General features: G+C 44.6%; 1 protein-coding gene across 1 annotated transcript; it reads right to left on the bottom strand.

Annotated features, from left to right (window-relative positions):
- Positions 1–3,621: 3,621 nt before the first annotated feature.
- KRT38 (keratin 38) lies at positions 3,622–9,166 on the bottom strand. The gene is made up of 7 exons (XM_025440537.3): positions 8,675–9,166; positions 8,401–8,483; positions 7,454–7,610; positions 6,923–7,084; positions 6,711–6,836; positions 6,115–6,335; positions 3,622–5,448 (listed from the first exon to the last, which is right to left on the bottom strand). The coding sequence occupies exons 1-7, from the start codon at positions 9,164–9,166 to the stop codon at positions 5,316–5,318; spliced, it is 1,374 nt and encodes a 457-aa protein (XP_025296322.2). The 3' UTR covers positions 3,622–5,315.
- Between the last annotated feature and the right edge of the window lie 12,127 nt (positions 9,167–21,293).

Here is a 21,293-nt window from a genome sequence, read left to right as displayed (position 1 = left end):
ATTGCTTCCATATCTTGGCTAGTATAGATAATGCTGCAATAAACGTAAGGGTGCATATATCTTTTCAAATTAGTGTTTTCCCTTTCTTGGGGTAAATACCCAGTAATGGAACTATTGCATCATATGGTGATTCTGTTTTTAATTTTTTGAGGAAAGAAGGTCCCTCTTTATTTTTTTTTTATTTTTTATTGGAGTTCAATTTGCCAACATATAGCATAACACCCAGTGCTCATCCTGCCAAGTGCCCCCCTCAGTGCCCATCACCCAGTCACCCCAACCCTCCACCCACTTCCCCTTCCACTACCCCTTTTTCATTTCCCAGAGTTAGGTGTCTCTCATGTTGTCTCACTTTCACTGATATTTACACTCATTTTCTCTTCTTTCCCTTTATTCCTTTACATAATTTTCATATTCCCCAAATGAATGAGACCATATAATGTTTGTCCTTTTCTGATTGACTTATTTCACTCAGCATAATACCCTCCAGGTCCCTCCACGTTGAAACAAATAGTGGGTATTTGTCATTTCTAATGGCTGAGTAATATTCCATTGTATACATAAAACATATCTTCTTTATCCATTCATCTTTCGATGGACACCGAGGCTCCTTCCACACTTTGGCTATTGTGGACATTGCTGCTATAAATATCGGGGTGCAGGTGTCCCGGCGTTTCATTGCATCTGCATCTTTGGGGTAAATCTCCAGCAGTGCAATTGCTGGGTCGTAGGGCAGATCTACTTTTAACTTTTGAGGAACCTCCACACAGTTTTCCAGAGTGGCTGCACCATTTCACATTCCTACCAACAGTGCAAGAGGGTTCCCCTTTCTCCACATCCTCTCCAACATTTGTGGTTTCCTGCTTTGTTAATTTTCCCCATTCTCACTGGTGTGAGGTGGTATCTCATTGTGGTTTTGATTTGTATTTCCCTGATGGCAAGTGATGTGGAGTATTTTCTCATGTGCTTGTTGGCCATGTCTATGTCTTCCTCTGTGAGATTTCTCTTCATGTCTTTCGCCCATTTCATGATTGGATTGTTTGTTTCTTTGGTGTTGAGTTTAATAAGTTCTTTATAGATCTTGGATACTAGCCCTTTATCTGATATGTCATTTGAAAATATCTTCTCCCATTCTGTAGGTTGTCTTTTAGTTTTGATGACTGTTTCTTTTGCTGTGCAGAAGCTTCTTATCTTGATGAAGTCCCAATAATTCATTTTTGCTTTTGTTTCTCTTGCCTTCATGAATATATCTTGCAAGAAGTTGCTGTGGCCAAGTTCAAAAAGGGTGCTGCCTGTGTTCTCCTCTAGGATTTTGATGGAATCTTGTCTCACATTTAGATCTTTCATCCCTTTTGAGTTTTTATTTGTGTATGGTGTGAGAGAATCAGAAAAGACCCTGAATAGCCAGGGGAGTATTAAAAAATAAAACCATAGCTGGGGGCATCACGATGCCAGATTTCAGGTTGTACTACAAAGCTGTGGTCATCAAGACAGTGTGGTACTAGCACAAAAACAGACACATGGATTAATGGAACAGAAGAATAGAGACTCCAGAAGTGGACCCTCAACTTTATGGTCAACTAATATTTGACAAAGCAGGAAAGACTATCCACTGGAAAAAGACAGTCTCTTCAATAAATGCTGGGAAAATTGGACAGCCACATGCAGAAGAATGAAACTAGACCATTCTCTTACGCCATACACAAAGGTCCCTCTTTAAAAAGCAGCTCAATCACTCAAAGAAGCAGAGGATAAATACATTAAGTGATACAATGAGAGTTGCTTTGCAGCCAGTGCAATTTAGGTCTCAGTCCTGGCTCAGCCACTTGCCAAATCATATCTGTAATCAAGCTATTTAACTTCTGGGAGCTTCACTGTTTCGTATTTTAAAAGCAGTTATAATGTCTGACTATAAGAATGCTAGAGCATGACATTCTACTCCCAGGAAGAAGAGATAGCACTTACTATCAGGCAAGGGGAAGCCAGCAATATATAAAACTCCATTTTATTTTTTTATTTTTTTAATTGTTTTATTGGAGTTCAATTTGCCAACATATAGCATAACACCCAGGCTCATCCCGCCAAGTGCTCCCCTCAGTGCCCATCACCCAGTCACCCCAAACCCCCACCCACCTCCCCTTCCACTACCCCTTGTTCATTTCCCAGAGTTAGGTGTCTCTCATGTAAAATTCCATTTTAAAACTGAGCAGTTATATTCAAATGTTTAACCATCAAAGAGGGAGAGAGCAAAGCAGGTTCTGTGCGATGTAGATGTTGCTGTTCACAGGAAAGAAAGAAATGCACCAGGCACAGCGTCAGGGACTGAAGCTGGTCAAAAGCAGAAGCCTGGATCTTTCCCAAAAGGCAGTGCTTCAGAGGTGGGCACCAACTCGGCAGGTCCCATCTCATTCATTTCACTTCTCAGAAAAAGTCAAAGCTGCAGAGGAAGCTTTCCAGCTCAGATCATGAGGGAAAAAACCAAGCCAGTTTCTGGCAAGACTCCTGTTTCTGCTTCTGCTCCCAACACAGGTCAGTCAACCCACTTCAGACAAAATGGCAACTTATCATGAGAAGTCCTTCTTGAAGGTCACCTATCGCCATCAGGACCACACTCGGAACTGGAAGCTGTAGTCCCTATATGCCAACAGGCAGTTTGTCCCCATGGAGACTAGGCTGCCTTGAACTATCCCAGTCTTTACTCTGATGTGGGTGGTTTAAGTGACTTCATTTCTCCCTGCTGCTTTTTCTCATATGATGGAACAAGGCCTGAGAAGCAGTGAGGCTGAAGAAGCTATTTTTTTTTCAAAATGAACTATTGGGACTTCATCAAGATAAGAAGCTTTTGCACAGCAAAGGATACAGTCAACAAAACTCAAAGACAACCTACAGAATGGGAGAAGATATTTGCAAATGACATATCAGATAAAGGGCTAGTTTCCAAGATCTATAAAGAACTTATTAAACTCAACACCAAAGAAACAAACAATCCAATCATGAAATGGGAAAAAGACATGAACAGAAATCTCACAGAGGAAGACATAGACATGGCCAACATGCATATGAGAAAATGCTCTGCATCACTTGCCATCAGGGAAATACAAATCAAAACCACAATGAGATACCACCTCACACCGGTGAGAATGGGGCAAATTAACAAGGCAGGAAACAACAAATGTTGGAGAGGATGCGGAGAAAAAGGAACCCTCATACACTGTTGGTGGGAATGTGAACTGGTGCAGCCACTCTGGAAAACTGTGTGGAGGTTCCTCAAAGAGTTAAAAATATACCTGCCCTATGACCCAGCAATTGCACTGTTGGGGATTTTCAACCAGCTGTTAACCACATTTAGAAATCAGGACTGCAAATGAACATAATCTGCATTCCTGAAAAATAAAACCTCCAAAATGGAGATCTACAAGAATCACAGTGACCTGTAGAATTAATGAATGCCTCTGAGGTCAAGGGCGTATTGTCCCATCACTTCAACACTGGTGGATCCCAAGGGAGAAAAAGGAAATGAGAGGATCCATAAAATTGGGCCTCCTCTCCATGGGTGGATTCAATATTAGGGAGTTGCTAAGAAGGCTCTGCCCCTTTGAAGCAAAGTTTTCTCATGCTTTGAACTAATGCAAATACTGAAATAAAATTTGCTCTGGAAAGCAAATTATTAAGTGCACCATCTCATTTCTGATTGCATTAAGCTTCTAGAGGAAATTAATTTTAGCTGCCCAGAGGAAAAAGTCTGAAGCCATGGGTGAACTCTGAGCAGTCTGGCTCAGCTCTCACATTCCTAAGTATATGACATTGGCTCTAAATGAGGCTAATATGGTGCTGTCTCCTTTTCAGGCTTTTTAAATTTCTGCCATCTCATTTACCCATAGAATCCATGACAGATCTAGAATGTAAGTAGGAAAAATGACATACCCTTCATTTTATAGCAGGGAAAAATGCTGAATTAAGTGATGATTCTCAAGGCCCATAACAAGTCAGAGATAAAGTCAGGAAGACACATTCATCCTTTTAACAGATGTTTATTAAGCATCTACTCTTTATCAAGCAGTGAGCTAGGCTCTGGGGAAGCAGCAGTGTACAATGCTGATCTTCAAGAAGCATTTTAATGAGAAAACAATGGAGAAGCAGGCAATTTTAGCTGTTGAGGGCTACCATGGTGACAGTAAGCAGGACAGAGAGTGACAAGGCTGTAATCATTGTGGACGGATGGCCAAGCAGGAGCTCTTGGAGGGAGTGACATTTCTTCTGAGCCCTGAGTAGTAAGGAGAAGGAAAGCATTCTAGGGAGGAGGAAAAGCAGGGACCAGTCTCAGGGACACCCAAGGAATACACTGGCCAATGTGGCGGCATCGTGGTGAGGAAGGGAGAGAGTGGTAAGACGTAAGGTGGGAGCACAGAAGGTAAGCAAGAAGAAAAATTTTGGAAATATTGTAGATATATTTTCCATTACCCTAAATCATCATGCCCAACAGTGTGGTCTATTGAATCAATAGGTTTTAATATTTCAGGAGAAAGTACTAGAAAATATAAAGTCATTGTTCAAATGTTACTGTCAAATTAGATGAAGAGAGGTGTAGCCAGCCAATAGTTAAGAAAGTCAAGATTTCTAGAGAAGAGAGATTTTTTTAATCTGAAAGTTCCCTTTACAGAGCAAGAGGCAAGACCGGTCCTTTGGTCAGATAGGACTCTGAGTGGAGAGAGCTGAGATCTGATACAAGGGAAGCTCTTAACTTACCCTAGAGAGGAAATGGAGCCACTTCAAAAGCAGGGAGGCAGGATGAAAGGAGAAAGGAAATAGAGGAGGAAGTGGTCAGATATGTAGTATCTAGTTCCTTTGCTCCCTCTCTGGAGCCATTATCTGAGGCTGCAGATGTTAGATGGAATCAGTTGGAGGGAATCCCAAACAGTGAAGTTTGTTCTTCACTTTCCTGGCCACAAACTGGAAATTTTCAAACTAAAATTGGTGTTTTGAAATGCAAATGCAATTTCAGGTCCCACCCCATCCTCTCCCCAAGATACTTTTTCAATCTGATCCTATGCCTGAGTATCTTCAATGTAGATATTCCCAAGCCACCACTGGTGGTTGGGATCCAGCCACTGAGGTCATGAAACTTATCTGGGAAAATCTGGAACTGAGAAGGAAGCCTCCCAACCAAGATTCCACTTCTCCTGATATTCTGTCACCTTTGGAAAGGCCTCTACGTACAAAAAGTCAGCAATAGTTAGAAACCGAGTGCCTGCATATATAAAAAGCATTTCTCCTTGGGCATCCTCTTGCTTTAACTGCCCCTGCTGGTGCGTGGGCATTCAAAACCGGCTCCCGGTATTGGCTCCACAGGCTGACCCGGACACAAAAGTGGGGCAGAGGGCACAGCTTGGACGAGTTGCACAGGGGGATGTGACACAGGAGGCAGCAGTGGAGCATGGATTGCAGGGGAGTCTGTGGAGAGATAGAGAAGGTGAACAAAGTTAGAGGTGGGAAATGAGTGATATGTGATGGAGCACAAAGAAGAAGTCCCCACTCCAAAACCACAGGACAAACCGGGTGGCAGGCATAAAGGAGGGCACAAGATGAGATGAGCACTGGGTGTTATACTATATGTTGGCATATTGAATTTAAATAAAATAAATAAAACTATAGGACAATGACCCAATGGAACCCCTGGCCATTGATCTCTACTATGCACCCTTATGACTAGACTGAGTGATCTTAAAATGCCTTCCCCAATCATATATTCTATATGAGAATCAGATTCTCTCCTATAGGTATAAAATACAAAGAATGATTGACAAGAGAGCAAAATCAAGTCCAACAAATTTGTTGGGTTCTATATGCAAATCTCCTACTCAAGGAACAGTTACATGTCTTCTCTCCCCAGTCAACAGCTACACCAAGTAGCCCCACTGGAGACCTGGCAATGGTCTGAACGGACAGTCTCTCCCTTAACACTATGTCAATGATGCACAGAGTGAGGAGATTAAAGGGCAATGGGTCATTCAGCAGAAGCATACACCACCTTCCTCTTTGTAGACAGCACAACTATTACCCTGAGAGTCTCATTTGAACTGACCAAATGACTTGGCCAAGTGCCTAGATCACACCTACTTGCAATCCTCGCTCTCCAGAAGTTTCCGGTATGTGTTGATCTCACACTCCAACCGAGCCTTAACGTCCAGCAGCACCTGGTACTCCTGGTTCTGCCGCTCCAGGTCACCCCGGATCTCAGACAGCTGCTCCTCCACGTTGCTAATCAGGATCTGCATCTGCGCCAGCTCCGTGCCAAAACGGGCATCGGCTTCACACAGAGAGTTCTGCAGACAGTCTTTCTGTAATACCAAAGACAGAACCAGATGGAAAATCGTGGACTGCAGCCCCCAGTCTCTCCAGTAAGACTGTGACACCCCAAGGTGTTGCCAGGCCTGGAGAACAACCTAGCTCCTGTTAGCACTCCTCAGCTGGAAGAACTAATGACGTGCCATTGCTCATCATTGTAGACCTCAGCATAAATTTGCAGGACCTCGCTCATCTGAAGGAATGTTCATTCTCTCAGCAACCACATCTATGAGAAAGTTCTTGCAAAGGCAAGGAACTCAAGGTTTGAACTGTGTCCTGGTCTGTACTTAAGGGAGGCAGGGACTGAACCAGGAACTGCTCTTGGGAATGGGAACCAGACTGTCTTCCAGGTGTGCAAAGGAGCTCACCAGTGTGTGCTGGGCCTGAAGCTCCACCTCCAGGGCGTTCACCGTGCGTCTCAGCTCCAGGATCTCCGACTGGCAGCACCGCAACTCCTCAGAGCAGGACATGTCCTGCTGGCTGATGCTCTCAGACTGAAGCACAAGTGCACAGAGACATGATCAGCAGCCTGCCCGTGTGGAAGCCCGGGTCCCTCCCTGCACCGAGGCAGCACCCTCACCTGATCTTGGAACCACTCCTCCACATCATTGCGGCTGGTCTGCACCATGGCCTCATAGTGGCACCTCATGTCCTCCAGCACTCTGCCCAGGTCCACGGTGGGCTCAACATCCAGCTTAATCTGGAGCTTGTCCCCCAGCTGGCCCCTCAGAATGCTCACTTCCTGTAGGAACAGAAAGATCCACACCCTAAGTGAGGAAAGGCTTTTTGACAGAGCAGATGACACCTGAACCCCTCCCCAGACAAGCAGCATGAGAGGCGACCCCACTCATGCACTGACATGAGAGGTCTTGCCCATGGTCCACGGGGAGAATCCATTTGGACACCTTCCTATATAGACAAGGCAAATCTTTACAGACCAGAAACTCCCCCTCTGCCACATCCCACACAATCAGTCTGACTGCCAGACCTGGATCAACCCTTCATCCTGATGCCAAGTGAACCCCAGGTTTAACCCTAGAGCCCCAGGGTGAGCAGTGCTCCCTTTCCTGGCCAGTGCCTTCCCCATAGGTCTGCATCCCCAGGACCACACCTGTTCGTGGTTCCTCTTGAGGCAGAGCAGCTCCTCCTTCAGGGACTCCTGCTGGGCCTCCAGGTCAGCCTTGGCCAGGCTCAGGTCATCCATGAGCTTGTGCATCCCACACATGTCCGCCTCTACCATCTGGCGCAGGGAGAGCTCACTTTCGTGCCTGCCAGCACAGGAGATGCAAGGTTAGCAGGATGCCAAAGACAGCCCCTCTCAGCTGCCCCTAGTTTCCATTTCCTTCACCAACTGGGATTCTCATTTGCTCACTGTGCTCAACTCTGGCCTCAGAGATGAATTAGACTCAGTCCCTCTACTCAATTGGCTCATGACCTAGAAAAGCACTCATAGCAGATATCATTTTATCATTGGCTTGAAGCAACTTTAATGCCAAAAGATTAACTGACTTGCCTACAATGTATCTTAGCATCCAGGACAGGGCTCACACTGCTGTGTGAGCTATCCTTTAACCAGGTTAAGCAACAACCAAGCACCACGTCAGTGATTTGCCCCCTTCATGCTTGTATTGGGCTATTTCTCTATATCTGATCTTTGTTTAGCAGAAACACCTGGTACCTGAGGACCCCATAGGTAAATCTGGACTTTGACCCATCTGTAAGGGGATCGTCTAACTTACATAAGAAATTCAACGACTGTCCTTACTCAGTTTATTCTTGAAATCACCTTATTCTGCCCCTAGTTAGTGAGCTCAGGCAGCCTTAACTTTAATTTTAGGAAAATAAATGAAGGAGGACTAACTCTGGGCTATACCATACACACTGAATTTGGTGGTGTTCTTTCTCGTCCTTTTACTCATTTTGTTTGTAATAAAAATTTCTATTTGGAGAATTTAGGAAAGAAGAAACAGGACAGTAATTCAGTCAATCAGGTGTTTGGCCATTGGGACTTAGGGTGGAAGAAGGAGTCACTTTGAGCCTTCTTCAGGCCCTACTTACTTGATTCTAAAGTCATCAGCAGCCAGCTTGGCATTGTCCACTTGGATAATCAGCCTGGTATTCTCAGCCTTGCTACACAGGATCTGAGGAAAACCAGGAAGACAGTTCATACACAAAACATCATAACCTGGGCCCCAGCTCTACAGGTGGCAGTACACTCACACTCAAGGGAATCCAAGAACCCAAAGCTCCCTGAACCTTCAGTGGCTTCTTGCCTGCCAGGCCCTATCACCTTCCTCAGACCCAGCACTTCCCAAGCTACTCCAAACCTCACCTTCTGCTGGAGCTCCTCAATCGTCTGGAAGTAGGACTGGTAGTCTGGACACACAGTGGACTCATGGCATTTGCTTGACTCTCGGATCTTGGTCTCCAGCTCCTCATTGTCCCTCTCCAGCTGGCGCACCTTCTCCAGGTAGTTGGCCAGGCGATCATTCAGGAACTGCATGGTCACCTTCTCATGGCCATTGGGAGCGCCCTCCCCATAGTTCTCACAGACTCCAATGTTGCCAGGAATGTTGCGGGTCCCTGGCAAGGGGCAAGCAGTTTGGCAGCTGTGGGGCATACAGAGGCTGGGTTGGCCCAGAGGGGTTGCCCCAACACGTGGTCGGTTGGCATGTGCGATGGTGGCCGACAGGCACAGAGACGCAGCCTTGGCCTCTGACCCAGGCTGGCCTCCAATGTCAATGCAGGGGCCACAGACATTTGTTGCTGTAGGCATCTTGGTGCTGCCCAGGCAGTGGGATGAGTTGATGTAGCAGGAAGTCATGGTGTTGGGCTGAGGGTGCACAGAAGGTTCAGAGCAGCTGGGAAGGCCAAGCCACTGAGTGTGACAATCCCCTATCCTCCTGGGCCTTTTATACCCCATCCCAGGTGGGTGTTGGCTCCATGCTTTGACCTCAGGGCCTTGATTCTCTACCTATTGTTGTACCGTCATCCTGTTACTCAGCTGTTGAGTTTACCATTAAGAGTTCCTTGCCTCATTAAAGGAATGTTGATGAAGTTGAGGTGCCCTTTGCTTTTTGATATTAAGCTGTCTGTTAATAGAAAGTCAGAAGCTTTTTATTATTTTTTCAAAGAACAAAATCCTTTTAGCCATCAGAGGTTTATTCCTTGACTATAGTTGGCCTCCTTGTTGATGTGCCCACACTGAAGTCATGACTGTTCCTGTTGGTCATTGAAGTGTCAGAAGAGATAAACCCCTCTGACCACAGTGGTGCTCACCTGGGCTAAAACTAACCCAGCCTTCCCTATTCAGGGAAGAGACTGCTTCTTTGCTGATAGATGCTATAGGTTTTGATTATCAAAATTTTCACATTTCTTCTTTAGTTTTCTGTTTTTCAAACTAAGGGGTTTCTTTAAGATTTTGTTTACTTATTTATTTGAAAGAGAGAGAGCATAAACTGGGGAAGAAGCAGACTCCCTGCTGAGTAGGAAGCCCAAAATGGGGCTCAATCTTAGAGCCCTGGGATCATAATTGGAGAGGAAAGCATACCGTGTAACCTACTGAGCCACGTAGGTGCCCCTCAAACTCAGTTTTAGGGTCAATAAAACTTTGATAAGTCCATTCATTCAGCACACATCTCCTGGCACATCCTATGTGCCAAGCACTGTGCCACACACATGCCATAAAGTTACTTAATCCTGATATAGTTTCTGCCCAGAAAGAAGCAACCCAAACTTGGGTAGCCATGGATGTTTTAAATAGGTTGTCTGAGAATCTCATCAGTTGAGGGTGACCCTGAACCTTGCCTGATCTGGACCAGGAAAGGTGAGTTCAATAAGCTAGAAACAAATAAAAATTAACAATAATCTTTTTTTAATCCCAAATAAGAACTTGGCCATGAAACTCAATGGACACTGAGTTATCAGAGTCAGTATTATCAGAGTCAGTATGGGGGAGTTTTTCCTACCTTACTTCCTTGATTCTAAGGTTCTTCACTGAGCACTTACCGTATGTGTTAGGGGATTTATCAAAAATATTGTTTAATCCTACCATTCTGTAAAGTGGATATTCTTAATTTTACAAAAGAAATAAAGAAGACATTGAAGATTAGAGACATGAAGTTGTTTTTCTACGATCTACCCCATTATGAAGTTGCAAAGCCTGTTCTCAGTTTCAGCGTCTTTAGACTCCAGAGCCTACTCTTGTTCTCTTCACCTTACCACCACCACATCCCTCCTTCCCAGTCCCCAATAGGAGAACAACTGTGTCACTGCCAGAACTAGGAAAAACTATAAGGTCTAGAAACTGGACAAGAAGTTGAAATTAAGAGATAAAACAAGAATCTAACATTTAATAATATTCTTTGCATCTCAGAAAACACAAATGTTGGAATATCAATGCAAGGGGGCAGCAGGGTTTCTCTAAGGACCATTCAGAAAGATGCTCAAGAGAAAATTCCATCTCCAAATTATTATACTATATCCCACACCCCACTAGCTCTTGGTACCGGGAAACCAAGACAGCTGAATACTAAGTTCCCAAAAGTTTTCTCTCAAAATTTGTGGCAGGAGATAGTTTGTCCCCTAGGACTAAAAATAAACCTAATGTGGAGTAAGATCCCCCCCAAAGTGGTTATAACTATATCTTTGTGAAAATGAATATTTTCCAGTCCTCTGAGCATTGAGCAAAAGCTGAACAGACATTTCTACAGGGACCAGATACGTATCTGTGAAACATAAGCTGTTGGACTTCTATCAAGAAGCAATACAGAATTTGAGACTTCTGCCCAGATTGGGTTTCCCAAGAAAGGTAACTAGTGGTCATCTCTGTCCTAAAGTTTACTCAGAGCTCATCAATGAATAACTCTTTATAGACATCATAATTAGAAGACATCACCAGGCAAGGCCATCTCATCCTTCAGAGGCCTCTGGGTGCAATCTGCATAGGTTACATCTTCAAACATCCCTTTGTTACCCTCCTCTGCCTCATCACGTAGCAACAAGCTTCTCAATAAATCAGAGAACTAGACTTATAAAGTCATTTCATTTGATTCACTAAGTAGAACCTATCTTTCGGCCTTATTCAAGTCTATTGGACTTGCCAGTCAATGGACTGGCAAGATTCAGTCCATTAGCTAAAACTCATAATTTCTTCCATCTCAAAACACACAACACTTGTTACTTCATAATGTCACTGCCGTGGCTTGCTTGTTTTTGTTTTTGTTTTTTGTTTGTTTTTTTATGAAACTAGTATTTATTGAGCACTTACTATATGATGGGCACCAAGCAACTGACAAGCATTGTCTTATTTCATCATCACAATTTAATGAAGCTACTTGGAATGGACATCATTCCAGACCTCAAGTTAAAGGTTTGCATAACCTAGGTATTGTAGACATTTGAAGAGCTTCAAGGTTTTTTTAAAAAAAAATAATAAATTTATTTTTTTAATAAATTTATTTTTTATTGGTGTTCAATTTGCCAACATACAGAATAACACCCAGTGCTCATCCCGTCAAGTGCCCCCCTCAGTGCCCGTCACCCATTCACCCCCACCCCCCGCCCTCCTCCCCTTCCACCACCCCTTGTTGGTTTCCCAGAGTTAGGAGTCTTTATGTTCTGTCTCCCTTTCTGATATTTCCTACCCATTTCTTCTCCCTTCCCTTCTATTCCTTTTCACTATTATTTATATTCCCCAAATGAATGAGAACATATAATGTTTGTCCTTCTCCAATTGACTTATTTCACTCAGCATAATACCCTCCAGTTCCATCCACGTTGAAGCAAATGGTGGGTATTTGTCGTTTCTAATGGCTGAGGAATATTCCATCGTATACATAAACCACATCTTCTTTATCCATTCATCTTTCGTTGGACACCAAGGCTCCTTCCACAGTTTGGCTATTGTGGACATTGCTGCTATAAACATCGGGGTGCAGGTGTCCCGGCATTTCATTGCATCTGTATCTTTGGGGTAAATCCCCAGCAGTGCTGTGGCTTTCTATGTCTGGGTGACGCACCTCTCTACTGAAGCTTCCTCACAGTCCTGGTGAGGGCTTCTACTGAGTCTGCCGTTTTGCATAATGACACTGATGTTGCAAGTCTCTTTGTAAAGTTGCTTGGTTCACTGACTTGCATTTTTCTCAAAAGAGGTTAGTGTAGGGTGAGAATGCCTGCCCTCTTACGTAAGACTGCCTTTCTTCCTGACCTTTTGAGAAGAGTCCTTATGGCCCTTGATGACGAAATATGAGCCAGATTTAGTGACAAGAAGTGGTGAAAACAGAGTGAGAGACGGGAGCCTTTAGCTCTCCTTCACTCACCTGTGTGTACAAAGTTCTCTCACTGATTCTGACTGTAGGGTCAATAAAACTTTAGAAATACCAGTCTCTAGAGGCAGGAAACCTACTACAGACAGAAAGCCAAAGCTGCGGCCTTGAGATGTTATTTTCAAACATGGTGTTGTTACAGATGGATGTATCTCAACCAGTGGGAGGGAAAGGTGTGGACTTGTAGGCTAGCACCCAGAAATTGTGCCTAACCCACAGCCTACCTTTCTATGTCATGGAGCATCCAAGAGTTCAAGTCTTGTATAGGAACATTATCTGGCAGCCTGGGTGGCTCAGTGGTTTAGCGCCGCCTTCAGCCCAGCGTATGATCCTGGAGACCTGGGATCAAGTCCCATGTCGGGCTCCCTGTATGGACCCTGCTTCTCCCTCTGCCTGTGTCTCTGCCTCTTTCTCTCTCTCTGTGTGTCTCTCATGAATAAATAAATAAAATCTTTAAAAAAAGAAAAAAAGGAACATTATCCATCATGTAACGTTGGATGCAAAGGTTAAAGACAGCTCCTGTGTATGGAGCTTATAATGCCATGTCTCTTAAGTGTTAGATAATGGTGCCAGAGAAAATTGTAGGTCAAGAAAATCATGAAGATTCTTGACAGAAGAGTAATAAATAATAATAGTAAGAAATAATCAATTTATTATTCTAGGTATGCAACTCTTGAGGCTTTGACAAATGGAAAAGGCACACTAAAATTAGAATTTTACCATCAGGTTTCTTAGATGCAGCCCCATAATCCACAAAGTTTATTCACTTATCGATGTTGTTTTCCTTTTACAGTGACATACCTTAGACACTGGGAGTGCAGCTACAAAAGACAGAGTTCCTGACTTAGAGTGAGGGAGACATTTGTGACAAGGCACCACAGTGGAATATTGGGGTGGTGCCACACTCATTCTGAGGCCTGCAGACATGTCATCATATTTTTTCCCATTATCCTGTTGATGGCCCAAGAGCAGAATCTACTTTTCCTCCACAACCGTTTATTCTGTACACCAAGCAATTCTCTGTGACACCAGCTGGCTGTCCTATAATTCCATTTAATTCTGACGTTATCTACTTGGATTTAGCATCAGATCCCACAAGGTAAGGGCTTAGTCCCACAAGACTGCTCCTACTTCAGATACTGATCACAAGTCCAGGTTGTCACCTGTACTTCTGAATGACTGGCTATACATCAGGGTTCCCATGACCCCTTCCTTGGGTTTCACAATTTGCTATAATGGTTCATAGAACTCAGGGAAACATTTATATTTACCAGTCTATTATAAAGGATATGATAAAGGACTCAGATGAATAGCCTGTTAAAGAGACACATAGGGCAAGATAGTGGGAAGAGATGCAGAACTCTCTCTGAACAAGCCATACTACTTGCACCTCCACATGTTCACCAACCCAAAAGCTCTGTGAATACTGTACTTTGGGGATTTTTATGGAGGCATTATCATGTAGGCATGATCTATCATTAGCCCAGTCTCCAGTCCCTCTCCCCTTCCCAGAGGATGGGCAATGAGGTAAAAAATGCCAAGATTCTAATCATAGCTTGGTCTTTGTGGTGACCAGCCACCAACCAGGAGCCCACCAAGAGTGGCTTCATTAGAACAAAAGACATTCCTAGCACCCAGGAAATCCCAAAGGATTTGAGAGCTCTGTGTCAGGAATTGAGTTAAAAACCAAATACTAGAACAAAAGATGTTCCTAGTGTTCTTATCACTTAGAAAATTATGAGGGTTTTAGGAGTTCTGTGCCAGGAACCGGGGGCATGGACCAAAATACACAATAATTTTCAAAGCAGTGGGAATAGAAAATACCCAAACTTTGATTTCTGAGCTGCCTGACCTCCACTAAGTTACATAACCTTTAAATGCATCTGTTTTCTCCTATGAACATTTACAATGATATTTACACTGAGGGCTACTGGTAAGAGTGAAGGATGCCAGGAAGACCGAATTCCTAACATAATGGCTACTAGCACATGGTAGGCGCTGAATCAATGTCAGTTCCCTTCCCCTTCAGGGTCTCCAGCCATTGCCACCAACCCCTTTAAAAAGCTTAGTGTTTTGAGAAAAACAAAAATCATAATGGCTTATAAATACATGGATATATGCTAGCTTTTTGGTGTAGTCCCATTTGTTTATTTTTTATTTTGTTGTTTGTGCTTTATGCGTCATATCCAAGAAATTGTCCCAAGACCCATTTTTCCCCATATTTTCTTCAGGGAGTTTTATGGGTCAGGTCTTACATTTAAGTCTTTAATCCATTTTGGGTTAATGTTGGTGAGTGGTATAAGAGATGGGTGAATGGCCATGTTTTCTCAGACCATTTATGGAAGAGATTATCTTTTCTCCATTGAGTATTCTTGGCTGCATTGTCAAATATTAATTGGCTGTATATACGTAGACTTAGCTCTGGGTTCTTGATTCTGTTCCATTGGTCTGTGTGTCTATTTTTATCCCAGTGCCATGCTGTTTTTGTCTACAGCTTTATAATATAACCTGGAATCAAGGGTTGTCATGTCTCCCACTTTGTTCTTCTTCAGACATAAGTATTTTTTAAATCTTCCCAGCTGGGTCCAGTGTGCAGTCAAGGCTAAGAAGCAGTGACTTAGAAGAACAAGGAAAAAGAAAATGGGAAAACCATTGTGGCATTTGAAAACCAGCACTTTGGAGTTGCACAGGTGCAGGTTCTGGCTCTGCTAAGGTTTTGAAGCCATGGAGCTTGCATTTTCTCCTGTGGAGAGTGAAGGTTATAAAATCTGCCCTGGGAGTTATTTGGGAGGATTCACACCCTGAAAGCAGAGTTCAGTTGCTAATGAAACTACTTCTAATAAAGCAGGACAAGGCCATAAGGCCTTATCTGCAATTCTGAAATCTAAAACATTCTGAAAAGCAAGTTCTCTCCTAACTTGTCTTTGTCTAGTGTTTATTTATCCCGTTTAGTAGAACTATCCATATACTTCATGACAGAATCGGTAAGAAGTTTGTTCACAGGTCTCCCCCACAGCCATCAGAGGTCTGGGAGAAAGAGCTCCCAGCCAGTTGGGCTCTGTAAGGAATCTACCCTCTCATGCTCTCAGGCACCTTTCTAGTGAATGCCAGGATTAAAATGTTGAATCTGGTATGTGATTGAAGTCTGTGAAGGTAGAGCCACACCCTGTGCTACGTGGCCACCCATCCAACACCTTTAGCACCTGCAGAGGAGGGGCATTCACAGAAAGAAAAGAAGCACTTCAAGGGCTCAGATCCTCCTTGACCTAGCATCTGGGAAGGAGCTCCTGGAAGCCCAGGGGCTGGATATGGTGTCCAGCAAACAGAGGGAAACAGGAACCAGAAGTAGAAGGTCTCAGATAAGATCACTTTTCTCATAGAACCATGAGATTAAGACAGGTCTTTATGTCCCACAAGCAGGCTGTGAGCTCGGTCATCTAAACTCATGATCCATTGATCCTTTTTGCTGTCATCAACATGGAGCTGAATTCCCTCTCAACCACCCATCCTCCACCCAGTGACAGGGAATCTGGGGTCTTTTATTCACTATTGACCATTTTCTGAATGAGAGAAGGCTCCCAAGTCCTTGCTGTAGTACTTAGTGACAGTCCCTAAGGACAGGTGACCCAGAAGGCAGAACCAAATTATATCGCCCCAGGAGAGCCTCCTTCTAGGGCTGACAAGGCAAGACTGGGGATCTTTTTTTTTTTTAGATTTTATTCATTTATCCATGAAAAACACAGAGAGAAAGGCAGAGGCATAGGCAGAGGGAAAAGCAGGCTCCTCACAGGGAACCCAATGTGGGGCTCAATTCCAGGACTCCATCTGCTGAAGGCAGATGCTCAACCACTGAGCCACTCAGGCGTCTCTGGGGCTGGGAATTTGTTCTCATTTAAGGAAGGGGTGTTTCTAGACAGTCTCTGCTCCTAGCACTGCCCCTCACTAGCTAGGGGGCCCAAAGCAAGTCAGCCAGTTCTTCAGGTGCCCGGTTCCCCATTGAAAAGCAAGGTCTGGAACAGACCATGCGCTTGAACTCTTGAGCACAACCCAAGTAAGAATTATACTGCACATTTTGCAACCCAACACACACATACAGATTATTTTCTATTCTGTTCTCTCTCTCTCTATCTTCTTTCTCTCTCTCTCTCTATTGGGCTGATCAAAATCCACTAAAATGACTTCACAGACCATTAATGAGCCACAGCCATAGTTTACAATACACTGCACCCATGACCACTGTAATTTAATGAAACAACCTGACAATGGTAGACACACTCAATAGGCAACATCACTTAATAATTTATGCATTTAATTTATTGACCAGGATCCAGAAGAGAGACGCAGCTCCCCAAGTGCTACAGAAGAAAAGTGGCCCCACTAAGAATATTTGAAAGTCAAAACACAGAAGCTGCAGAGCCGCAGGGACGCCCCACCTCAGAGATGAGCCACTTGTAAGTGGGCATCAGCCATAGGTAAGTGTCTGACTTCCTGCATCCCTCTCATCTGTGGAGACAGGAGGATCCCCACTGCCCCATGTACAGGACCCACTGCTGCCCCGGCAGCCTCTGGTGGGTGCACAGGGTCGGCTCAAGAAGGAGGTGCTATGGGAGGCTCATGGGATACAAGTCACAGGATGTCCTTGCCTGAGGGAGAGGCATGTGGATCGAAGACGTTCTGCAACCCAGACACACAGAGATGGTCCATCCTCCAGCACAGAAGTCTCAGAGTGCAGCAGCTAAGTAAAGGCAGACCTGGCTTCAGTCTCTGCCCTTCCTGCCTTACTAGCTCAGGCCCCGGAGCAAATTACATTCTTTGAGCCCTTATATCTTCGTCTGCAATAATAAGGACAGTAATGTTAACCACACAGCTTGTTAATTAAGTCTTAGAGGAATTAATGCTGAAATCTGTGGGAAGAGAGACAACAGGGCTCATCAGAGAAGATCAGGTCTTCTGTTCACACTTTGCTGATCTTATCACACACACGCTCCAAATACTTGACTGCCACGTGAGTTCTCTGAGACTCAGTTTCCTTGCCTACAAAATGGGACTCCCTAGAGCCCCACATACTCCTTCAGCTATGGCACAACCAAAATTGACTCTAGGCCTGATAGGAGAGAATTGGGGTCCAGTCATATTTTCTTCTTTTTTAATTAAAGAAAAGTGATATTTGGTTTTTTTTTTATAAAAGTTAAGGTAGGCCTTATAATGTAGCATGGCTTTAGTGAAGGAATACAAAGTGCCCAGTGTATCATAAATATGCCAGCCACATATATTCCTCCTTCTTCCTCACCCTGCTTATGGCCCAAGGTCACTGACTAAAATGAAAGAAGCAAAATTAAGAGTCAGGCATGAGAGCACATGAGAGCAGTTGGGCACCCTGAGGAAGCAAAGGCCAAGTGTCTGCCGGGACAGGTAGGCACCCATGGCTGAGAAGGAAGGAGTACAAGTGCTCTGAGCAGGTGTGTGATGTAGAATGGTCGCAATGCATGCATCAGCATCCTGGAGATATTAAGAACACTAGCACTTAGAAGTGAGGACCCTCCTGGGCCTCATACATACTCGCAATCCTCCCTCTCCAAAAAGTTCCAGTATGTGGCTATCTCACCCTCCAGCCGCGTCTTGACGTCCAGCAGCACCTAGTACTTGGTTCTGCTGCTCTAAATCGGCCCGGATCTGGGCTCCTCCATGCTGCCAATCAGTAGCTGGATCACAGCCAGTTACAGTGACAGTGAAGACCCAGCCCTGTCGTGCAGAACAGCAATTAGGCAGTGAGCAGTCTCCATAAGAGCTCGCCACTTCAAATAAGAGAGGGCGAACTGCACTCCTTGTCACTGCCCTTTGTTGCTAAAATGGAGGTTTCAGGTTATTTCTTTGGAGAAGTTAAGCTCTGTTCCCCGAGTGACCATCTGGCGTTTCCCTGGAAAGATGCACGGCTTTGAAGATGCAATAGATCTCTCAAAGGGGTAGAGAGGTAGAGTTCACTGGGCATGGGGGCCTCTAGTCTCAGCGCCAGAGGCCCAGAGAGGCCAGGCAATAGAATAGAGGGGTGCAAAGGTGTTGGAACTAAAGGAAATTAGAGTGACTTCAGCCCCTTCATGATTCAGCTGGAAACAAAAGGGGCTGTGGGCTCCTCAGGGGCTCAGAGCAAGTCAACCACAGGGTTTGGAATTCAGCCCAGGGTTCCTGACTCCAGCACATTCTCTTTACACCAAATCTTTCTTATTAAAAGGCCAAATGGTAACTATTTCAGTCTTTGCAGTCCATACAGGCTGTTTGCACTACAGCTACACAACTTCACTGTTGTGGCACAGGGCAGACCTAGATAGTATGGAAGTGAATGGGTAGGGCTGTGTTCCAATAAAATTTTATCTACCAAAACAGGCAGCAGCTGGAGGTGACCTGTGAGCTGTAGCTTGCCAACCCTGCTCTATGCAGCACAATGAATGAGGCCTAAAAATTGGATCCCTCAGAGCCAGTGGGGGGACTGTTAGCCCGTCCTGGAAGCCAGAGGTCTGGGGCAAGGGAAGGGCCTCACCCAGGTAACTCCAGAAGTAGACACTGGACTCTAGACACTGGACCCTCCTCTTTACCAATGCATTTAGGCCAAGACCAGGAGTCCTTCCAGATACTTTTTAACCTCAGAGCAAAGCAAAGGTGGTTGACATCGCTGGTGCTGCTACTCCTGTTCTTTCTGAAACTTGGGTGTGAAATGGCTCTGAAAAGTGACTCAGCTACCATAGTCACTGGGAGAAGTCACAAGACAGGGAGAATGTTACCAACAGAGATTTTTTTTAACCAACATTAATCGAGCACTTAGGATATACCAGACATCAAGATGGACAGTTGAGATGCGTTCTGTCCCACTGATCCTGTAAAGGAGGTAGACTCACCTCCCTTTCCACAGGGAGAAGGAGACTGCAATGCTCGGGGGTTAGGAGGCCCGCCACAATCGCACAGCTAGTGGCAGCAGGACTGGGATCCCAGCACTGGTTTTCTGAAGCCCAAGTGCTGATGGTTTCCTATTATGGCAAAAGGTTCAGTGATGTATTTGGTTACTTACTTAGGGCTTAAGGAGAAGACTTTTGGGAAATAAATTGATCTTAACCAATTGTTCAAAAAGATAAAATTCAAATGATCTTAGGAAACTTCTATTTTCAGCAAGAATGAGATCATTGCATACATATGCTAAAATCTATGAAACACAAGAAAAGAATTGTTTTGTTGTTCACAATGTTCCCAGTTATCACCTGGCATCTCCTTTTCTAACCATATTGCTAAAGTTTTCCCAATATCCTAGGGAGAGTACCATTCAGTGTAATTCAGTCCACAAACTATCCTGGTGATTCTCCCAGTCAGTGCGTCTGGCAGCTGGGCCTTTCTCTCTGGAAGCTTCCCTGAACCCAGCTCTGCCTCGATGGGCCCTCACTCCCACCCCAAGAAGGAGGCCTTGCTCTAAGACATCGAGAGGCAGGCCCAAGGCTGTGCACCAGTCTCCTTAATGGCCTCAGGGAAAGTCACATCTTTGAAACACACATCCTTGCTTTTCCAGTCCCCACTCCAGGAGGATCCTGCTACCTGTGGGAGTTTCTCCCAAACATCAAATAAGCCAGACATTTTATTACTTTACTGTGGTCCTGGGTAAGTTTTCCTATTAAACTGGAGTTAATTAAATCCAAATGCTTTGATATGAGGACAGAGTTCCTCTGGGAATCCTAATATGTGTAGCACTGGGTCCATGTTCCAGGAGGTCCTGGTGCTGGTGGGCATAAATATTTCCCAAGGTCTACAGCCAAGGCTTTGTCATCCACCAAAAATAGACATGGGCAAGGCTGTAGGATAGCTCGCAACCTCTCTAGCTTAGACGTACCATCCAAACACAGAAGATGGTGTCCATCCATGTCCAGCAGAGGGGGCAGCGCTCCTGGCCCTGAGCTGTGAGGCTTGGTATCACATAAAAAGCTTTAACAGGCATTTGGGTGGCCAGACAGGTCTTGGCAAGTCAGATGACACCAGGGTGGAAACAGGGACCCCGTTGAATTGGACAGTATATCTGAGGGAAAAGGAGCCTACAGAAGCCCCAAAGGGTCCAGGGGCCTGGACTCCTGGCCTGCAACCCCTATGTGATCGCTACAGCTCTGGTCACAGCCTGAGGTCTGTGCTCTTACTGAGCCTCGTGCTCCAAGGATAAGGAGATTCTGAGTTTGGTGGTTTCCAGTTATTTTTTTAAAGGCGAACTATAGTTCCAGTATGGAGTTTTAGCATCTCAGAGAAAATGTTTCTGTTCTTAGGGGACATGAAAGGAGGAGAAAGGAAAAATACTTATTGGCCTGAAATAATAATAAACCTTGTATTTGAAGAAAATATAAAGACCTCAGAGAGACCTGGTAGACTTGGCATCAGGACACTTACTTTGATCCCCACCTGTTGGTTGTATGTGAACACATCTTTCCAACTCTCTGGCCCTTAAGCTCCCCATCTGTACGTGGAAGAACCTGGGTCAGATCATCTGGAAGGCTGCTTATGATTCTGACAGTTTAGGACAGTGCTAGAGAATAGAACTTTCTAGAATAATGGAAATATTCTACAACTGCACTATCCAGTATGGTACCCCTAGCCACATTTAGA

Source organism: Canis lupus, chromosome 9, assembly GCF_003254725.2.
Source record: "Canis lupus dingo isolate Sandy chromosome 9, ASM325472v2, whole genome shotgun sequence".
NCBI lineage: Eukaryota > Metazoa > Chordata > Mammalia > Carnivora > Canidae > Canis > Canis lupus.
This window is presented reverse-complemented; position numbering and strand designations above follow the sequence as displayed.

Bases quoted from the DNA above. Each gene is read 5' to 3' on its own strand.
- KRT38 (XM_025440537.3), bottom strand. From the start codon at position 9,166: ATGACTTCCTGCTACATCAACTCATCCCACTGCCTGGGCAGCACCAAG. The intron at 8,484-8,674 runs GTGAGGTTTGGA...GGTTTTCCTCAG, and splicing joins TTGAGGAGCTCCAGCAGAAG to ATCCTGTGTAGCAAGGCTGA. The intron at 7,085-7,453 runs GTGTGGTCCTGG...CTGTTCCTACAG, and splicing joins TCAAGAGGAACCACGAACAG to GAAGTGAGCATTCTGAGGGG.